Source organism: Macaca fascicularis, chromosome X (genome assembly GCF_037993035.2).
Source record: "Macaca fascicularis isolate 582-1 chromosome X, T2T-MFA8v1.1".
Taxonomy (NCBI): Eukaryota; Metazoa; Chordata; class Mammalia; order Primates; family Cercopithecidae; genus Macaca; species Macaca fascicularis.
Window position 1 is genome coordinate 87,785,787 of NC_088395.1, and position 15,637 is coordinate 87,801,423.

At 36.9% G+C, this 15,637-nt stretch overlaps 1 protein-coding gene across 1 annotated transcript in view; it reads left to right on the top strand.

The window, feature by feature from the left end:
* Positions 1 to 1,067: 1,067 nt before the first annotated feature.
* SH3BGRL (SH3 domain binding glutamate rich protein like) overlaps positions 1,068 to 15,637 on the top strand; it is a 94,953-nt gene continuing 80,383 nt past the window's right edge. Inside the window, exon 1 of the mRNA XM_015443725.3 lies at positions 1,068 to 1,327. Coding sequence (XP_015299211.1) covers positions 1,283 to 1,327 — 45 coding nt within the window. The 5' untranslated portion in view covers positions 1,068 to 1,282. The remainder of the gene's footprint in view (positions 1,328 to 15,637) is intronic.

Genomic DNA, 15,637 nt, shown 5'->3' on the forward strand with positions numbered 1-15,637 from the left:
GAAAATTATTTTTCTGAGTTTCAGTTTCTTCATCTGTAAAATTAATGTAATAGCACCTACCTCTTGAGGTTGTTTTAAAGACAACATGTAAAGAGATCAATTTGGAATTAGTATTTAAGACAGATTGGAGAAGCAAAAACCTGTGGATAAGGAACAGTTACAAATCTATTGTAATTACTGAGCCTAGACAAAGATAGCAAACCATAGACTGGAGACAGTGGAAAAACAGCAAAGGTAAAGAAGTAGGACAAGCGACTCACTCCTTCTCTCCATTCTCATTCATCTTGCAAATTCCTTTTTTTCTGTTCATTTAACATGATCTGGGAACCTAAAATTACACTTTGAAGTATATAGTCTGTCTCTGGACATTATCAACTGTTTGCTCATTTCCTTAGAGCTACAAATAACCATCTACTCTCTCTCTTCACCATTTCAACATCTGCAATATGTTCTCCCAAATACCTTACTTCAGTCAGTTAAAAAGCAAAACAAAACTAAAATTATCCATCGTTTTACACAATATTTTCAATTTTTTCTTTGTAATTTTTTCCTTCATTCTTAAACTTGCCAATCAGGCCTCCTGCAAATTCCCACGGAAGCAGGGTTCCCTAATTAACAAAACACAAAATTCAAAAAGAAAACCAATCCTGCCATTTCTGGGCTTAAGGAAACCTGAAACTTTCCTTCAAAACTCTGTGGCATTGCTCAGTACTTTAGTGCCTAATTCCTACAACGAGCTAAGATCAGAAAAATCACTACATAATAGGAATCTCAAAATGCGCAAGGCTTTGAGAACATGGGTTTTCAACATACAGCTTGCTCTTTCAGGATCTGTCTTCTTATTTGCATACATTTCTGAGCAGGAAGTTATGCGCAGCACTTTTAGTCTCCGCGTGAAAAGGTCTTTCATGCTAATCTAATTCAATTCAGTTCTCCTTTTTCTTTCTTCTTCTCCTCGCCCTCTTCTCAGGGAAGGAATCGTCAAAAATCAATGTTTCAACAGATCTCGCGGTGCTATTCGAGATTCCCTATTAAAAAAAAAAAAAATAGAATTGATGCAAACAGCCAGTTCCTTCCGGGGTTTTGGGCTGGAACTGCAGCGCTTTGAGAGCCCGGTGGAAGCTGCTAAAGGCGGAGGCGGGGCTCTGGCGAGTTCCCCTTCCACCTTCCCCCACCCTTCTCTGCCAACCGCTGTTTCAGCCCCTAGCTGGATTCCAGCCATTGCTGCAGCTGCTCCACAGCCCTTTTCAGGACCCAAACAACCGCAGCCGCTGTTCCCAGGATGGTGATCCGTGTATATATTGCATCTTCTTCTGGCTCTACGGCGGTAAGGAGAGTGGGGTGTCCACCTTTGTTGTTTTCCTACACACCAGTCCTCTCCTGCCCCAGAACCATTAAAATGCAGAAGTTCCTCTGGCAGCTTCTCCTTCGGAAGACTCATGCATCCCCCACCCCTCCCCTCTTCTTCCCTTTTTTCCCTTTGTTGCATCGATTTCATTTTTTTTTTCCCCCATAGAGTTCAGCTTTGTTTGCTTCGTGACATTGGGGGGCACATTTCTCCTTTGAAGGAAAACGAAAGCTACCAAGTTTTGGGAGATGGGAGTTGGTGCTATACGGTCTTTAGGGTTACGTGAAGTCAAGTAAAATCGCACACTGGTGAGTTTCAAGAGTGAGACATTTGATGAATACGCCCTAAGTACTGAGGCAAGGAGGAGTGCACTTCTGTAAATGATGGGGGTACACGTGCTGTAACTGGTGGGGTTTGAGTGGAGGCCTACTGAGGCATTGTGATTATTCTGGGTGAGTGAGACCCTGGTAATAGAGTTATTTTGAGAGTGTGTAGAAGAGAGTGGTTAACTTGAGCTTAAAGGCCTGTTAGAACTAGACAAACTGGGAGGGGAAGTTGGGAACAATGACGTAAATTTTTTTTAACTTAATGTGACAAGAGATTCACTCTCCCCCCCCCCCATATTGTCCCTTATTTTGACTTTTTCTATTTTTTCAAAAGATTTTACTTTTAAAGTTCCCTCACTGCTTCAAATATATTGAGAACTCAGTTGCTTCTTGTGTAGTGGCAGGCTGAGTGGCTGCTGCTTCAAATGATAGGACTTTCTCCTTCATGGATTCACTTACTCTTAATTTAGAATAACAAATTTTCAGCAGCTGTCGGGAGAATATGATAAACTGGGGTGCAAGATGAGTGCATATTCGTGATAAATGAAAGTACTTCTGCTTTTCACAACTCAAGAGAAAGGCAGACAGTGGCGAGAACAGATGTGTGGGCTCAGGGTGTAGGATATAGGAACCCCTTCCTTCTTCTTGAGCTGCAGAGCAGAGCTAATCCAGGTTGTTGTGTGTTTTTATTTTTTGGCTTGTTTATTTACACCTGAGAGGATGTGGAATAGAACTGGAGGTTATGTTAAATCACAAGAACCTTGATATTTGAACTTTGTCTTCTCTGTCCACCGTGTGTGGATGTGTTTATGCAATTTTGGAATATCAGAAAATTTAAACTTACATTTTTTGAACAAGTTTAGGTTGGAAAAAAGAACAACTTTTATATTGCCTTTGGACTTCATTTTATGAGCCTCTTGCTTTATTATTTTCCATACATATTGTCTAATACTTCAAAGTAAAATTTGAGTTGCTCAGAGTCTCAACTCAATCCAATAATTGTAAAGTCCAGCTTAATGCCTTTAGTTAAACCCCTAACGAGACTGAACAGATCAGGCAGTTAGTTTTGCTTTGGGAGTCATACAGTTTCAATACTGTTATTTATCCTTTGCTTTCTCCTTCCTCTACCCCTCCTTCAAAAGTAGATTCAAGAAGAAACTGCTTTCAGAATTTCTGTTCAAGTAAGAATAACTGCACCTCTCTTTGTTAAGTCTTAAGTTTCCAAGAGCCTTAGAAATAGCTGCTGTCTTCTATTATTTCCTTTATTGGATTCCATTTTTTTTTTTTTTTAGATTTCAACTTTTATTTTAGATTCCAAGGGTACATGTGCAGGTTTGATACATGGGTATACTGTGCAGGGTTTGGGGTACCACTGAACTTCTCACCCTGGTAGTGAGTGTAGTACCCAATAGGTAATTTTACAACCTTTGCCTTCCTCCCTCCCTCCTCTGTAGTCTCCAGTGTCTATTGTTCCCATCTTTGTTGGACTCTATTGTTGAAGACCATGCAAATGGCAGATGTTTATGGTATTTGTATTTTATTTCAGTTTTTTAATCATGGGTAATTAGAAATTTATCTACTGTAGTAATTACAGTTCATATGAACCTGTTATCAAAATTCTACTTCATAATACCAAAATAAATCCTTGCTTTATTATAATATTACAACACTTTTAAATAATGCTAAAACAGTGTAAAGTGAGTACTTCTTTGTAACATCAATGGAGTGGTGATTATTTACTTCAGAAAGGCACTTTTCAGTTTGCTGTACTAAAGTTTTCCTTTAAGATTGATGCCCTGTTTGTTTTAATACATAAGTTAGAAAGTTTTGAGCAAATATCCTGATGGAACCCTACAATTGAAGATAGTGAGATACTTCAATTTGAAGTGACTAAGTTTAGTTGTCTGAAGAACAGTTAAAAGCTTCTTTGCTTTGGATTGGTAGTAGCAATTTATAAATATATAATGACTGTTTCTTAATCTTCCTACTGATTGTCATTAAAAAAAAAAACAACAATAATAGATGTTATACTGGTTATACTGGGCAGACTGGGGGATCTGGATCTGTGATAATTGGCAAGACAATGTTAACTTATTTTGTCTATATCCCAAGAGTCTTTGTACCTCATAGCCTTATTAAAAAAAAAGTTAAAAAAAAGTGGCCTAATAGTGAAGAGTAGCATTTGCTTCTTAAAGGTTTAGAAATGAAAACAAGTATGTTGGTCTTTGCAATGGATTCCATTTTTAATTTTTATTGATATATCATAATTGCCCATATTTATGGGGAACATATGATATTTTGATACATGCACACAATGTGTGATGATCAAATTAGGGTAATTAGGATATCCATTACTGCAAACATTTATCATTTATTTGTGTTGGGAACATTCCAAATATTCTAGCTGTTTTTTTCTAGCTATACAGTAAATTATATTGGTAACTATAGTCACCCTATTGTGCAATTGAACAGTGGATCTTATTCCTTCTATCTAACTGTAGTTTTGTACTCATTAACCAACCTCTCTTCATCCCTCTTTCCCCCTACCCTTCTCAGCCTCTGGTAACCACCATTCTACTCAGTATCTTCATGGGATCGACTTTTTTAGCTCCCACTTGGGTGAGAACGTGTGATATGTCTTTTGCCTTTCTGTGTTATGTCTTAGTTCACTTAAAATAATGTCCTCCAGGCTCATCCATGTTGTCACAAATAACAGAATGTCATTTTTTTATGGCTGAATAATATTTTATTTTGTGTGTGTATATGTATGTGTGTGTGTATATATATTTTATATATATAATATATATATCACATTTCCTTTATTCGTTCATCCATTGATGGACACTTAGCCACATATCATAGTTATTTTGAATAGTTATTTAATAGACATGGGAGTGCAGATATTTCTTTGATATACTGATACCCTGTCTTTTGGATATATACCCAAAAGTGAGATTGCTAAATCATGTGGTAGTTCTATTTTTGTTTTTTGAGGAACCTCTATGCTGTTTTCCATGGCAGCTCTAGATCATGTGGTAGTTCTATTTTTGCTTTTTTGAGAAATCTTTGTGCTGTTTTCCATAGCAGCGGTACTAATTTACATTCCCACCAAAAGTATACTAGTATTCCGCTTTCTCAGTGCCCTTACCAGCATTTGTTATCTTTTTGGTAATAGCCATTTTAATTGGAGTGAGATGTTACTCATTATGGTTTTGATTTGCATTTCCCTGATGGTTAGTGATGCTGAACAGTTTTTCTTATACCTGTTTGCAATTTGTATGTCTTCTTTTGTGAAATGTTTATTGAAATCATTTGCCATTTTAAAAAATTGGATTATTTGTTTGTGGGTTTCTTTTTTGCTACTGACTCCCTTATATATTGCACATATTAATCTCTTGTCAGATGGATAGTTTGAAAATATTTCCTCCCATTTCTAGGTTTCTCCTCACTTTATTGATTGTTTCCTTTGCTGTGTGGAAACTTTTTAGCTTAATGTAGTTCCATTTGTCTATTTTTACTTTCATTGCCTGTTTTTCAGGTTTTACCCAAAAAATCTTTGCTCAGACCAAAGTAATGGACTTCTTGATGGTAACCATAATAATGATAGTCAGTAGAAACCCTTAAGTATGTCAGATACTATCTCATTTAAAAAAAAAAATAATCCTTTGAATTAAGCACTATGATTATCTCTGTTTTTCAGAGAAGGAAATACAGTATACAGGTTCAAAGAGTAAATAACTTTCTCAAGGTTACACAGTTAGTAAGCCATAGAGCTTGAATCCAAGCAAGATGTTTGAATCCAAAGAATATATACTCAACCACAAAGAAATGCATCCTCCCAGTGATTTATGGCAACTAGTAGGCATGAGGAGATAAATTTGAACATGAGGTAAGAGGTAGGGGAGGAAGTAAGTCCTGTAAGTGGAAGAAGAGTTGCCCAGGCATGTACATATAGGGGAATAGAGAAATGGGCAGCTAGTGTGTAGGAGGGATATTATGTCTAAAAGGGAATGTCAGTAAGAAGGGTAAGTAACTGTTCACCCAAGGCCAAGAAGATAGAGAAGACCTACACAGTTGGAAAGCCTAAACTGGTCTGGTATAGGTCAAGGTATAAAATTCAGGCCTTAATACTGTTTAGTTTGATGGGAACCATTTAACACGAATGCAGCTTCCAAGTTGTCTGTCTATATGAAGTGATTTCTGCCTGTTCAGAATTGTTTATGCATGTTTTAACTCACTGTGACACAGAGGTATATGCCACGTTTTGTTTCTTGAAATTGTAATGCCTTGTAAATTTACATTTAATGGAAAACAGGAATCCCAGAGCCTACATAACTTAATAGATTGCAATAACTTTTTTAAACAAAAATCAACATTGGCCTAAGATGAGAATTGCTAGAGTGATGATAGCTTGGAGAATTTTAACTGGTTTGGGAGTTTTTCCCCATACTTATTTCCCCACGACCCATAATGATCTCCATTTCATGGCATCTATGCATTCTATTTGTGCCTTGGTGTAGGAATTTTAAGATTGTGGGAAATAGATTTCTTAGGGTTTTAATTGTGAAGTAACTTTTAAAAATTGATATATTTTATATAACTGATAAAACAGAAGCTGGTTGTAGCTTGGATTGTCCATAAATTAAATATACATAATTTTCCTCTATGGTTGTACTCTGTACAATTTATAACAACAGATAAAACAACATTCTTGATTGTGTAATCATTAGTCACTAGTCACAGTATTTTCTTCATCTGGATAATATAGAAGAGCAAGACACAGTTCTTCATTATGTGATTCTCAAATAATTGTATTTTAGGTGCAGAATGTTTTGCTGCTCTTTCTCTGTATTTTTACATTAAACATTGATTTTGTGTATGCAAAGATTTTTGTCATATCTTCCAAAGTTTGTTTGAATGTTGTTTAAAGGTGTTCATAGAAAACGTTCACTTAGAAGACTAAAATTAGAAACTGTTCACCAAATGACTGGGACATGCTTTTTGGAGGTCGCTAACAGTGGAAAATGGCAGCTTTCATATGGCAAATGCAGAGACTCAAGATCAGTGCTTTCAAATTGATGCTTAGTGTTTGATGGCTGATTTCCTAAATTTCACAGAAACATTGGAAGAATTTGGCCCAAAAAGAGGCTGATCAGATATCAGTGATGGTGATTCTTGGGCATTTAGAAAGATGCTTAAATGTTGAATGGTTGTAGGGAAGAATATATTGTGAAAGTTTAGTAAAAGATTCATTATCTGGGCCGGGTGCGGCGGCTCACTCCTGTAATCCTAGCACTTTGGGAGGCCGATCCAGGTGGATCACGAGGTCAGGAGTTCAAGAGCAGCCTGGCCAACATAGTGAAACCCCGTCTCTACTAAAAATGCAAAAAAAAAGTAATAGTAATAATAATAGTCGGGCGTGATGGTGGGCACCTGTAGTTCCAGTTACTTGGGAGACTGAGGCAGGAGAATGGCGTGAACCTGGAAGGCAGAGGTTGCAGTGAGCCGAGATGGTGCCATTGCACTCCAACCTGGGTGACGGAGCAAGACGCCGTCTCAAAAAAAAAAAAAAAAAAAAAAAAAATTCATTATTTGGTAGAAGAGAAAGATAAAATGGACTTATTTCTAGCACAAAGACTAGTTACTTTGTTGAGAAAGGGTTTTGATCAATAAACCCTCCACCAGGGTTAGCCTGGGGAAAAAATAAATAAAACCTCAAATATCAATCAGATTGAATATTCTCTGTAGCTAATCTTTAAAATCTTTTATGAAATATATATTATGCAATTAACCATGTATCATTTACAAAAACATTTCCTGCTTTAATGGAATTATCAAGGTTGAATTTTGTATTTCATTTCTTACTGATAAAAGTAAACAGATTAAGAGAGAAGCTGTTGGTTAACTATCTGACCATCTGTTTCCTTTCAGATCTACTTTGCAGCCCACTAGGAGGCCTTTTAAACCCAGTCTTTAATTACTTTCTTCAATCCAGACCAAGGCTAAACAAAAGTACATTTAGAGAGACGAGGCAGTTCATTTATGATGACTGTTTTGATTAATATGAAAGACAAAGCTGACTTTTTACACTTGGGCTGCAGAGAAGAATTTTAAGCAAGGGGATTTGTTTCTAGCCCAGGTCTTGCATGTTGGTTTATTAGTTTGTTTGAAGTCTTGCAGATTGCCAGAACATCAGGCAAAAAATTCAAATATAAGTTTAAAAATATCATAACAAATTCAAAGACTGTATATTTAAAGTATTCAATGACGCTAGGTTTTTTGTTGCTGTATTGCCCTTTTGTTAGCATAACTAATTTTTTTTTTTTTTTTTTTTTTTTTAAGACGGACTCTCACTCTGTCACCCAGGCTGTGGTGTGATGGCATGATCTTGGCTCACTGCAATCTCTGCCTCCCAGGCTCAAGTGATCTTCCTGCTTCAGCCTCTCAAGTAGCTGGGACCACAGACATGCGCCACCAGGCCCAGATAACTTTTGTATTTTTGGTAGAGACGGGTTTTCACCATGTTGCCCAGGCTGGTCACAAACTCTTGAGCTAAAGTGATCCACCCTCCTCGACCTTCCAAAGTGCTGGGATTACACGCGTGAGCCACTGAGCTCAGCCGCTAAGATTTGACTTTAGTAATAGTAAAGACAACACTTATTTATGCATTGAATATGTCAGGTAAGGTGCCCAGGGCTTTACCTACATTATTTTATTTAATTTATCTTTACAATAACATTTTAACATAGTAATAACTACTATTAGATTCATTTTATCTAATTGGAGGGGGTATCTCTAAGATCCAGAAACATAGGTACATTGGTCAAGACCGAAGAGCTAGAAATGGCAAGGCTGTGATTAGAACTCCGGTTGTTTGGACTTCAGAACCCACTCCTAAACACTGTGTTATTTACACATCCTCTGTATATAGTTATTGAATAGAAATTGTCAATACTACATAAAAATCCTGTTAATATGAGTTTTAAATACAATTGTCATTTAAGAGGTGATGATGTCTAAGTAGCAAATGTGTCCTCATTCATAACCCATACTCGAGAGTGAGATGAGAGTTGGCATTGGTGGGCAGGCTGGGTGTAGGGAGGATAGTAGCACCATGTTCTTTTACAATTTAGTTCTTTTTTTTTTTTAAATCAAATGAATTAATCGAGGGCACACTTAAAAATAATATTTGTCTTTACTTTCTTATGCTGGCCTGTGTTACATACTGAATTTTTATGACTGATTCTCTTCCATGTTATGTGGTTATAGACCAACATAATTAAAAGGTGGTTTCTATGATTCTGTAAATCTAAATTAACCAGGAAGGCAGTACTGCTATAACTTGTAAACTCTGGTTTTAGACTCTAGTCTTTGATTTCTGTCCCTTTGGTTTCGTCCTTTTTGGAAATGAGACCTATCCTAGAGTTAGGGTCGAGCCAACCCTTTCTGCTTGGGGGATTTCCAAAAGTGAGTCAAGACAAATAAAATTTCACCTTTCAAACACCAGAGAATATTCATCTTAGGTAACATTTACTACATGAGAAAATGTCTGTTTCACCATCACCTTTCAGCCAGTTGTTTCATTATAAGTGTAGCATATTTTTCTGTTAAAATTATGAGTAAATATATATTTAATAGTAGTTGTATGATATTGGAGACCGTTCTCTTCATTATGTTATATCAAATTTGATTTAGAAGGAACACAAGCATATACAAGTACTTAATTTATTAAACATATGATCAATCATCTTACTTTAATTTCTCATGCAAATTGTCAGCTTTAGTGGATAATAATATTAAGAACTATAATTCATTGAGTCAGGCACACTGGTAAGAACTTTACATGTATTATTTCATTTTTCTGACAACTCAGTGAAGCCAGTAATCTTATTAGCTCTGTTTTTAAGATGAGAGGCTCAGAGACCTAGCAAGGTCACAGAGCTAGCAAAGCATCCCCCAGGTTTGTCTGATTCCAGGGACCCTCATCTGAAGCCCTATGCTATTCTGCCTACTTGATGATATTCACTAATTACCCACTCTGAATGCAGCTCTGAAACTGATTTACAAGTCATTGTAATACTTCTTTTCTGATGAACTTGAAAAACCATGAAAAATACTTCTTAATTAATTGGTCTATAGCAATAGGTGGTCTATAGAAATACTAAGGATAATTCTGGTGGTCTGTTATCAAGTGGAGAACTTGAGTTTATCAGAGGAGAAAATCAAAGTTATAAGAGCTCAGCATATACTATTAGTTAGAATGCAGAACATGTACCTTAATCTCAATTTAAGAAAATCATTTTATTGCAATCTAATGAAAAGAAGATAAGATGAATTGCTTTTTGAAGGGATTTTAAAGCTTTTTTAGCTGCAAGGGTGAGATATGTTTTATTGGCTATTGCCTGTGTGATTTGAGTAGATCATAAAACTTTCTTTGCCTCTCATCATTCTCACAAACTGAATATGAGTAACTTAAAATGAAGAGTAGGCCAGGCGCGGTGGCTCAGGCCTGTAATCGCAGCACTTTGGGAGGCTGAGGTGGGCGGATCACGAGGTCAGGAGATCGAGACCATCCTGGGTAACACGGTGAAACCCCGTCTCTACTAAAAATACAAAAAATTGCTGGGCCGTGGTGATGGGCGCCTGTAGTCCCAGCTACTCGGGAGGCTGAGGCAGGAGAATGGCATGAACCCGGGAGGCGGAGCTTGCAGTGAGCCGAGATCTCGCCACTGCACTCCAGCCTGGGCGACAGAGAGACTCTGTCAAAAAAAAAAAAAAAAAAAAAAAGAAAAGAAGAGTATCATGAAAGAAAGCTTCTAGAAGTGTGTGATGGTTAATACTGAGTGTCAACTTGATTGGATTGAGGGATACAAAGTATTAATGCTGGGTAGTGTCTGTGCGGGTGTTGCCAAAAGAGATTAACATTTGAGTCAGTGGGTTGGGAAAGGCAAATCCACCCTAAATCTGATGGGCACAATCTAATCAGCTTCCAGCAAATATAAAGCAGGTAGAAAAACGTGAAAAAGAGAGACAGGCTTAGCCTCCCAGTCCATGTTTCTACTGTGTTGGATGCTTCCTGCCTTCGAACATTGGACTTCAAGTTCTTCAGTTTTGGGACTTGGACTGGCTCTCCTTGCTCCTCAGCTTACAGAAAGACTACTGTGGAACCTTGTGATCATGTAAGTTAATACTTAATAAACTCCCCATATGTATATATACATATATCCTACTACTTCTGTCCCTCTAAGAGAACTCTAATACAAAGTGTTATTGGAAATTCATTACTAAAAATGATGAAATCTGATCTCACACTTTCAGAAAAAACAATTGGTCATGTGATTCAGGTAAATAGTTTTAACTTCTCAAAAGATGCAGTAGTTGGGGTGACGTATTTTCAGTGAATTTCTGCTTAAAACTTAAGAGTAAAGGTAGGCCTGGCACAATGGCTCATGTCTTTAATCCCAGTACTTTGGGAGGTCCAAGGGGGACGATCATTGGAGGCTAGGCATTTGAGACCAGCTTGGGGAACAAAGCAAGACCCTGTGTCTACAAAAATTAAAAAATAATAAAAACAAAGAATAAAGATGTTAAATTTAAACTTTCTAAACAATGTTGAGGGGACAATCAGGGTTGGTGGTGGTGATGAGACAATTTGCCAGATAACAAGACAAACACCTGGTGAGTTTTAAAGTGAGCAAAATGGAAGTGTGACAAGATCCAAAGTAAGGAAAATTTTATGCCCAACTTTGAATTCATGCGATTTTTTTTTTTTGAAAAGAGGATGTTGAAAGGCAAGTAAAAAATATTGTGAAAAAAATGTGACTAAACATTTACAGATTGCCCATCAGATCAGATTAGGATTTTTTATTAGATTTTTAAGTTAAAGTTGAAGAACGAGTTTTGTTAGTGTGTGTTTACATCAATTAGAAATTGTGTGACTATGATTAGGCTCTGTATGGGGAGCTTAAGAGAGAAGTGCATGTCTCACTTGGGATTTAATCTGCTCTACCTAAGAGTTGAACTCGAGAAGTAAAGTACACATCCCAGGGGATCCTTATGCTGCCCAAATGTCAGGGGCCGCTTGGGACAGGTCCCAGCCTACACACAGCATGTGTGTACTTTCCAAAGTCAGTCACTCTAGGTTTCATGAAAACCCAAAGCATCTAATATGATCTTGTCAAAATTATGTCTACATGTCCAAGTGGATTTACTGTAAATCAATGTCTAATTACTTTTTGAAAATTATTCATTTACAGAGATTGAATTGATTTTTTTTTCATTTCATAATGTGGTTGAGTAGGAAAGTCTTATAACTGTACTTTTTGGTTAAAGTATAAAACTAGCGATACAGTGCATAAACATTATATTCTTAAAATATGTGAAGAATGCCGCAAAAGGAGCTATTAGCACAAAAAATGAGATTCCATCTTGTGCGACAGCTCATAGAAGAGATTTTGGGGAAGGAAAAAAAATGAAATTTGAAACCTTGAATTGTCAAAACATGGATTTCTCCAAAAGCAATTATAAAAAAAAATAGTTGACTATCTCCCAGTGATTGAGGTAATCATGACCGAATTCTACATCCACACCTCCACAAAGAACCACCACTTGATGTCATACAATTTCTTCAAATATTTGAAGTTGGAATGGTGGACATTAATTTGTGTATGTTTTAGTAAAAATATATAGAACTTTATATTTCGTATGATTAATGATTGAGTCATTATTCTATGTAAAAGCATATGATAAAAAGATAGATGGCATGTTGCATATAATAGCATTATGCATTTTTTCTAAATATTTTCTTAAGCTTTAGCAATTGCCTCTTAGCAACTGCTTCAAGTCATATAAGGCAGATTTCTGAACCTAATGAACAGATTTTGAGGCAAGGTCAATATTTTTACAGTTTATTTTTTTAACTTTCCTCCTCATTTATTAATGGACCGTCAAAAGTTAAAAATACTTTGTAGACCTCTACTGTAGAATGGTAGTACTATTTCAAAATTCAACAAAGTGATGAGTAGCAACTTATCATCTACCCCTTTCACTTCTTATTACGCAGAATATAATTATAAATTGGTAAGTTTCTAAATAAATATTTGTTCACATATGAGTGGATGGCCTGTTGAAATTCAAGTGCAAAACAGGCCACCCAAGTGGAGATTTGCAGTTGCTAGTTGGAAACGTGTGACTAGAGTTTGGGAAAGATGGTGGATGGAGAGTAGATATGGGAGTCATTCATGTATAGGTGCTACTTCAAATGGTGGAAAAGAATGAGCTCACGAGGAGAAAGGAATTATAGCATGAGATGAGAAGAGAGCTCAAACCAAGGACAGGACTTTGCTGAATGTTCACATTTCGGAGGAGGTGAAAGAAACAGGAACAGCAGGAAACAGGTGGATTCATTAGGAAAGGTCAGAGTAGCATCTTGTAATAGAAACCATGGTAGAGAAGAATTTTCAAGGAGAATGAACATTGTTTGTTAGTTCCATACAGGAATTGTGAAAACTGATAAAAGGTCACTGAATTCAAAATAAGGAAATTATTAGGGACCTTGGAGAAAAGCGGTTTCAGTAGATTGGTGAAAACAACAGCCTGATTGGGAAAGATTAAGAACTGGAACAAATAATGAGGAAGAGATGAGTATGTAGACTCACATTTGACTAGTTTGGTGAGAGGAAAGGAAAAAGAAGATTGCTGAAAATAGTTAAAACAAAATGATATTATTCCAGAGTTATTAAAAAAGAAGAAAATTAAGTGAACTGGAATTTTTCCTAGAAAAATCCTGTTTGTCTGTTTTCCCAGCCTAGATTTATCAGATCATTGTTGATTCTTTAATTTCACCATAGAATCAACTTTAATCTACTTCAGTGTCTAGTGGCTGGAATATTCAACAATTAATATTTGGAAATTGTGACAGAGAGAGAACATGAATATTTGTGATAGGAAAGAATGATAGCAAATAAATATTTTTATGTTGTTCTATCTGTGAATGCCCAACGAATAATTTTATCAGACAAATGCATATTATTTCAAAAGCATTTAATTCCCTTGTAAAAAATAAGCAGCAAAGTCAAAATTTTCATAAAATGTATGAAGAACAGCTGGACAATTTTTATTACCACCATTTATTTGCTTAAATTTAGTAAAGATCAGTTTGATTATTTAGAACATATTGCCTTTTTTCCCACCATGCCCAGCCTGTTATCAACATTTTAATATTTAGAGTTCATCATGAGTGATATAACTTTCCAAGTGTCACATTAAGACATATTTCAAAGAAACAGCTAATTCACTCAGGTAGTTTTTAACTCATTATTACACTGAAGTTCAAATTAATTGTTAGTTTTTCTGCATTCTCTGGTTATGGAGCAGACTCCCAATTCCTCAGCTTACCAGTTTTGAGAGGAATTGTGTGAAAGAGCATATTCCAAGTCCCTATCCCCAAAACAAGGGAGAATAAAATAACATACTTAGGCTCAGTACATTAGTACTATTTCATTTGAAAATATCACAAATTTTAAAAAAAGAAAGGCATGCACAAAAGAATATTTGTAACCAAGTATGTATTCTGAATAGGAAAGATTTATTGGAATCCATATCACTTAGAGAAGCAGAACTACTATAGTAATATGGAATAATGGATTTATTTTCAGTTTTAGACCTGCACAGTTGTGGGAGCTTTGCAGTTGCCTTCACATCCGGTATGGAGCTAAAGTCATCATAGGTTAGCAGAGCTGGCAACTGGGAAGAAAAGCTGGATTTGAAGTAGAGCTGAGCAAGGGCAAACTAGAACCTGCAGGAGAAAATGAAACCCATAAAGATAAACTGGAACTTGTATTTGACTCATAATTCTCCATCCTCAATGACCCTGACTTGAACAGCCCGAAAGGGACTGGCACTCTTCCCTGCAAAGCCATTCGTGCACCTGGCCCAGAAACCAAAAGAGGAGATCTGTGGGGAGCCAAAGAAATGTAGCAGGACGAGCCGCAGACAAAACTCCTCAGACACCGAGTTAAAGAAGGAAGGGGTTTATTCGGCCGGGACATCAACAAGACTCCTGTCTCAAGAGCCAAGCTCCCCAAGTGAGCAATTCTTGTCCCTTTTAAGGGCTCACAACTCTAAGGGGGTGTGCGTGAGAGGGTCGTGATCGATTGAGCTAGCAGGGGATACGTGACTGGGGGCTGCATGCACCGGTAGTTAGATTGGAACAAAATAAGATAGGGATTTTCACAGTGCTTTTCTATACAATGTCTGTAATCTATAGATAACATAACCGATTAGGTCAGGCATTGATCTTTAACTACCAGGCCAGGGTGTGGCACCGGGCTGTCTGCTTATGGATTTCATTTCTGCCGTTTAGTTTTTACTTTTTCTTTCTTTGGAGGCAGAAATTGTGCATAAGACAATATGAGGGGTGGTCTCCTCCCTTATTCCCTGCCCCACTTGAGACTCTCACTCAGTAGTGGGAGTTCTCACTTTTCATTTTTGCTACCCATGTCTTCTTGCAAGACAGATCGATAGTGATTCATATAGTACGCTTGTGCTGAAGCATTTTGGTGAACTAAGGTAGTGTTGAAGTTTTTTATCATATGAAGAAGTACTGGTAGCAAACAAGGGAGCAGTAAGCAGGTTTCTATTACTATTATAACTCTTATTATAAGAGTTTTAAATCCTCCTAGCGCTGGGAACCATTTTCCAAACATGGCCCCAGGATCAAATCCATGCCGCACTTGCACGAGCACATAGGCCAGTTTTGTCATATCTCTAACTATGTCTTCAACTACTTGCCCTTAATTATCTATGTGTAGGCAGCAATTAGGTTAAATTTCCTACAGACCTCTCTTTCAGCTGCTAGCAAGTAGTCGAGAGCTAATCTATTTTGATAGATAGCATTTCTCATCTGAGTTTCTTGCCGGGCCAGAATAGTCAAGGCTCTGCCGGTTTTATTAGTGACTATTTT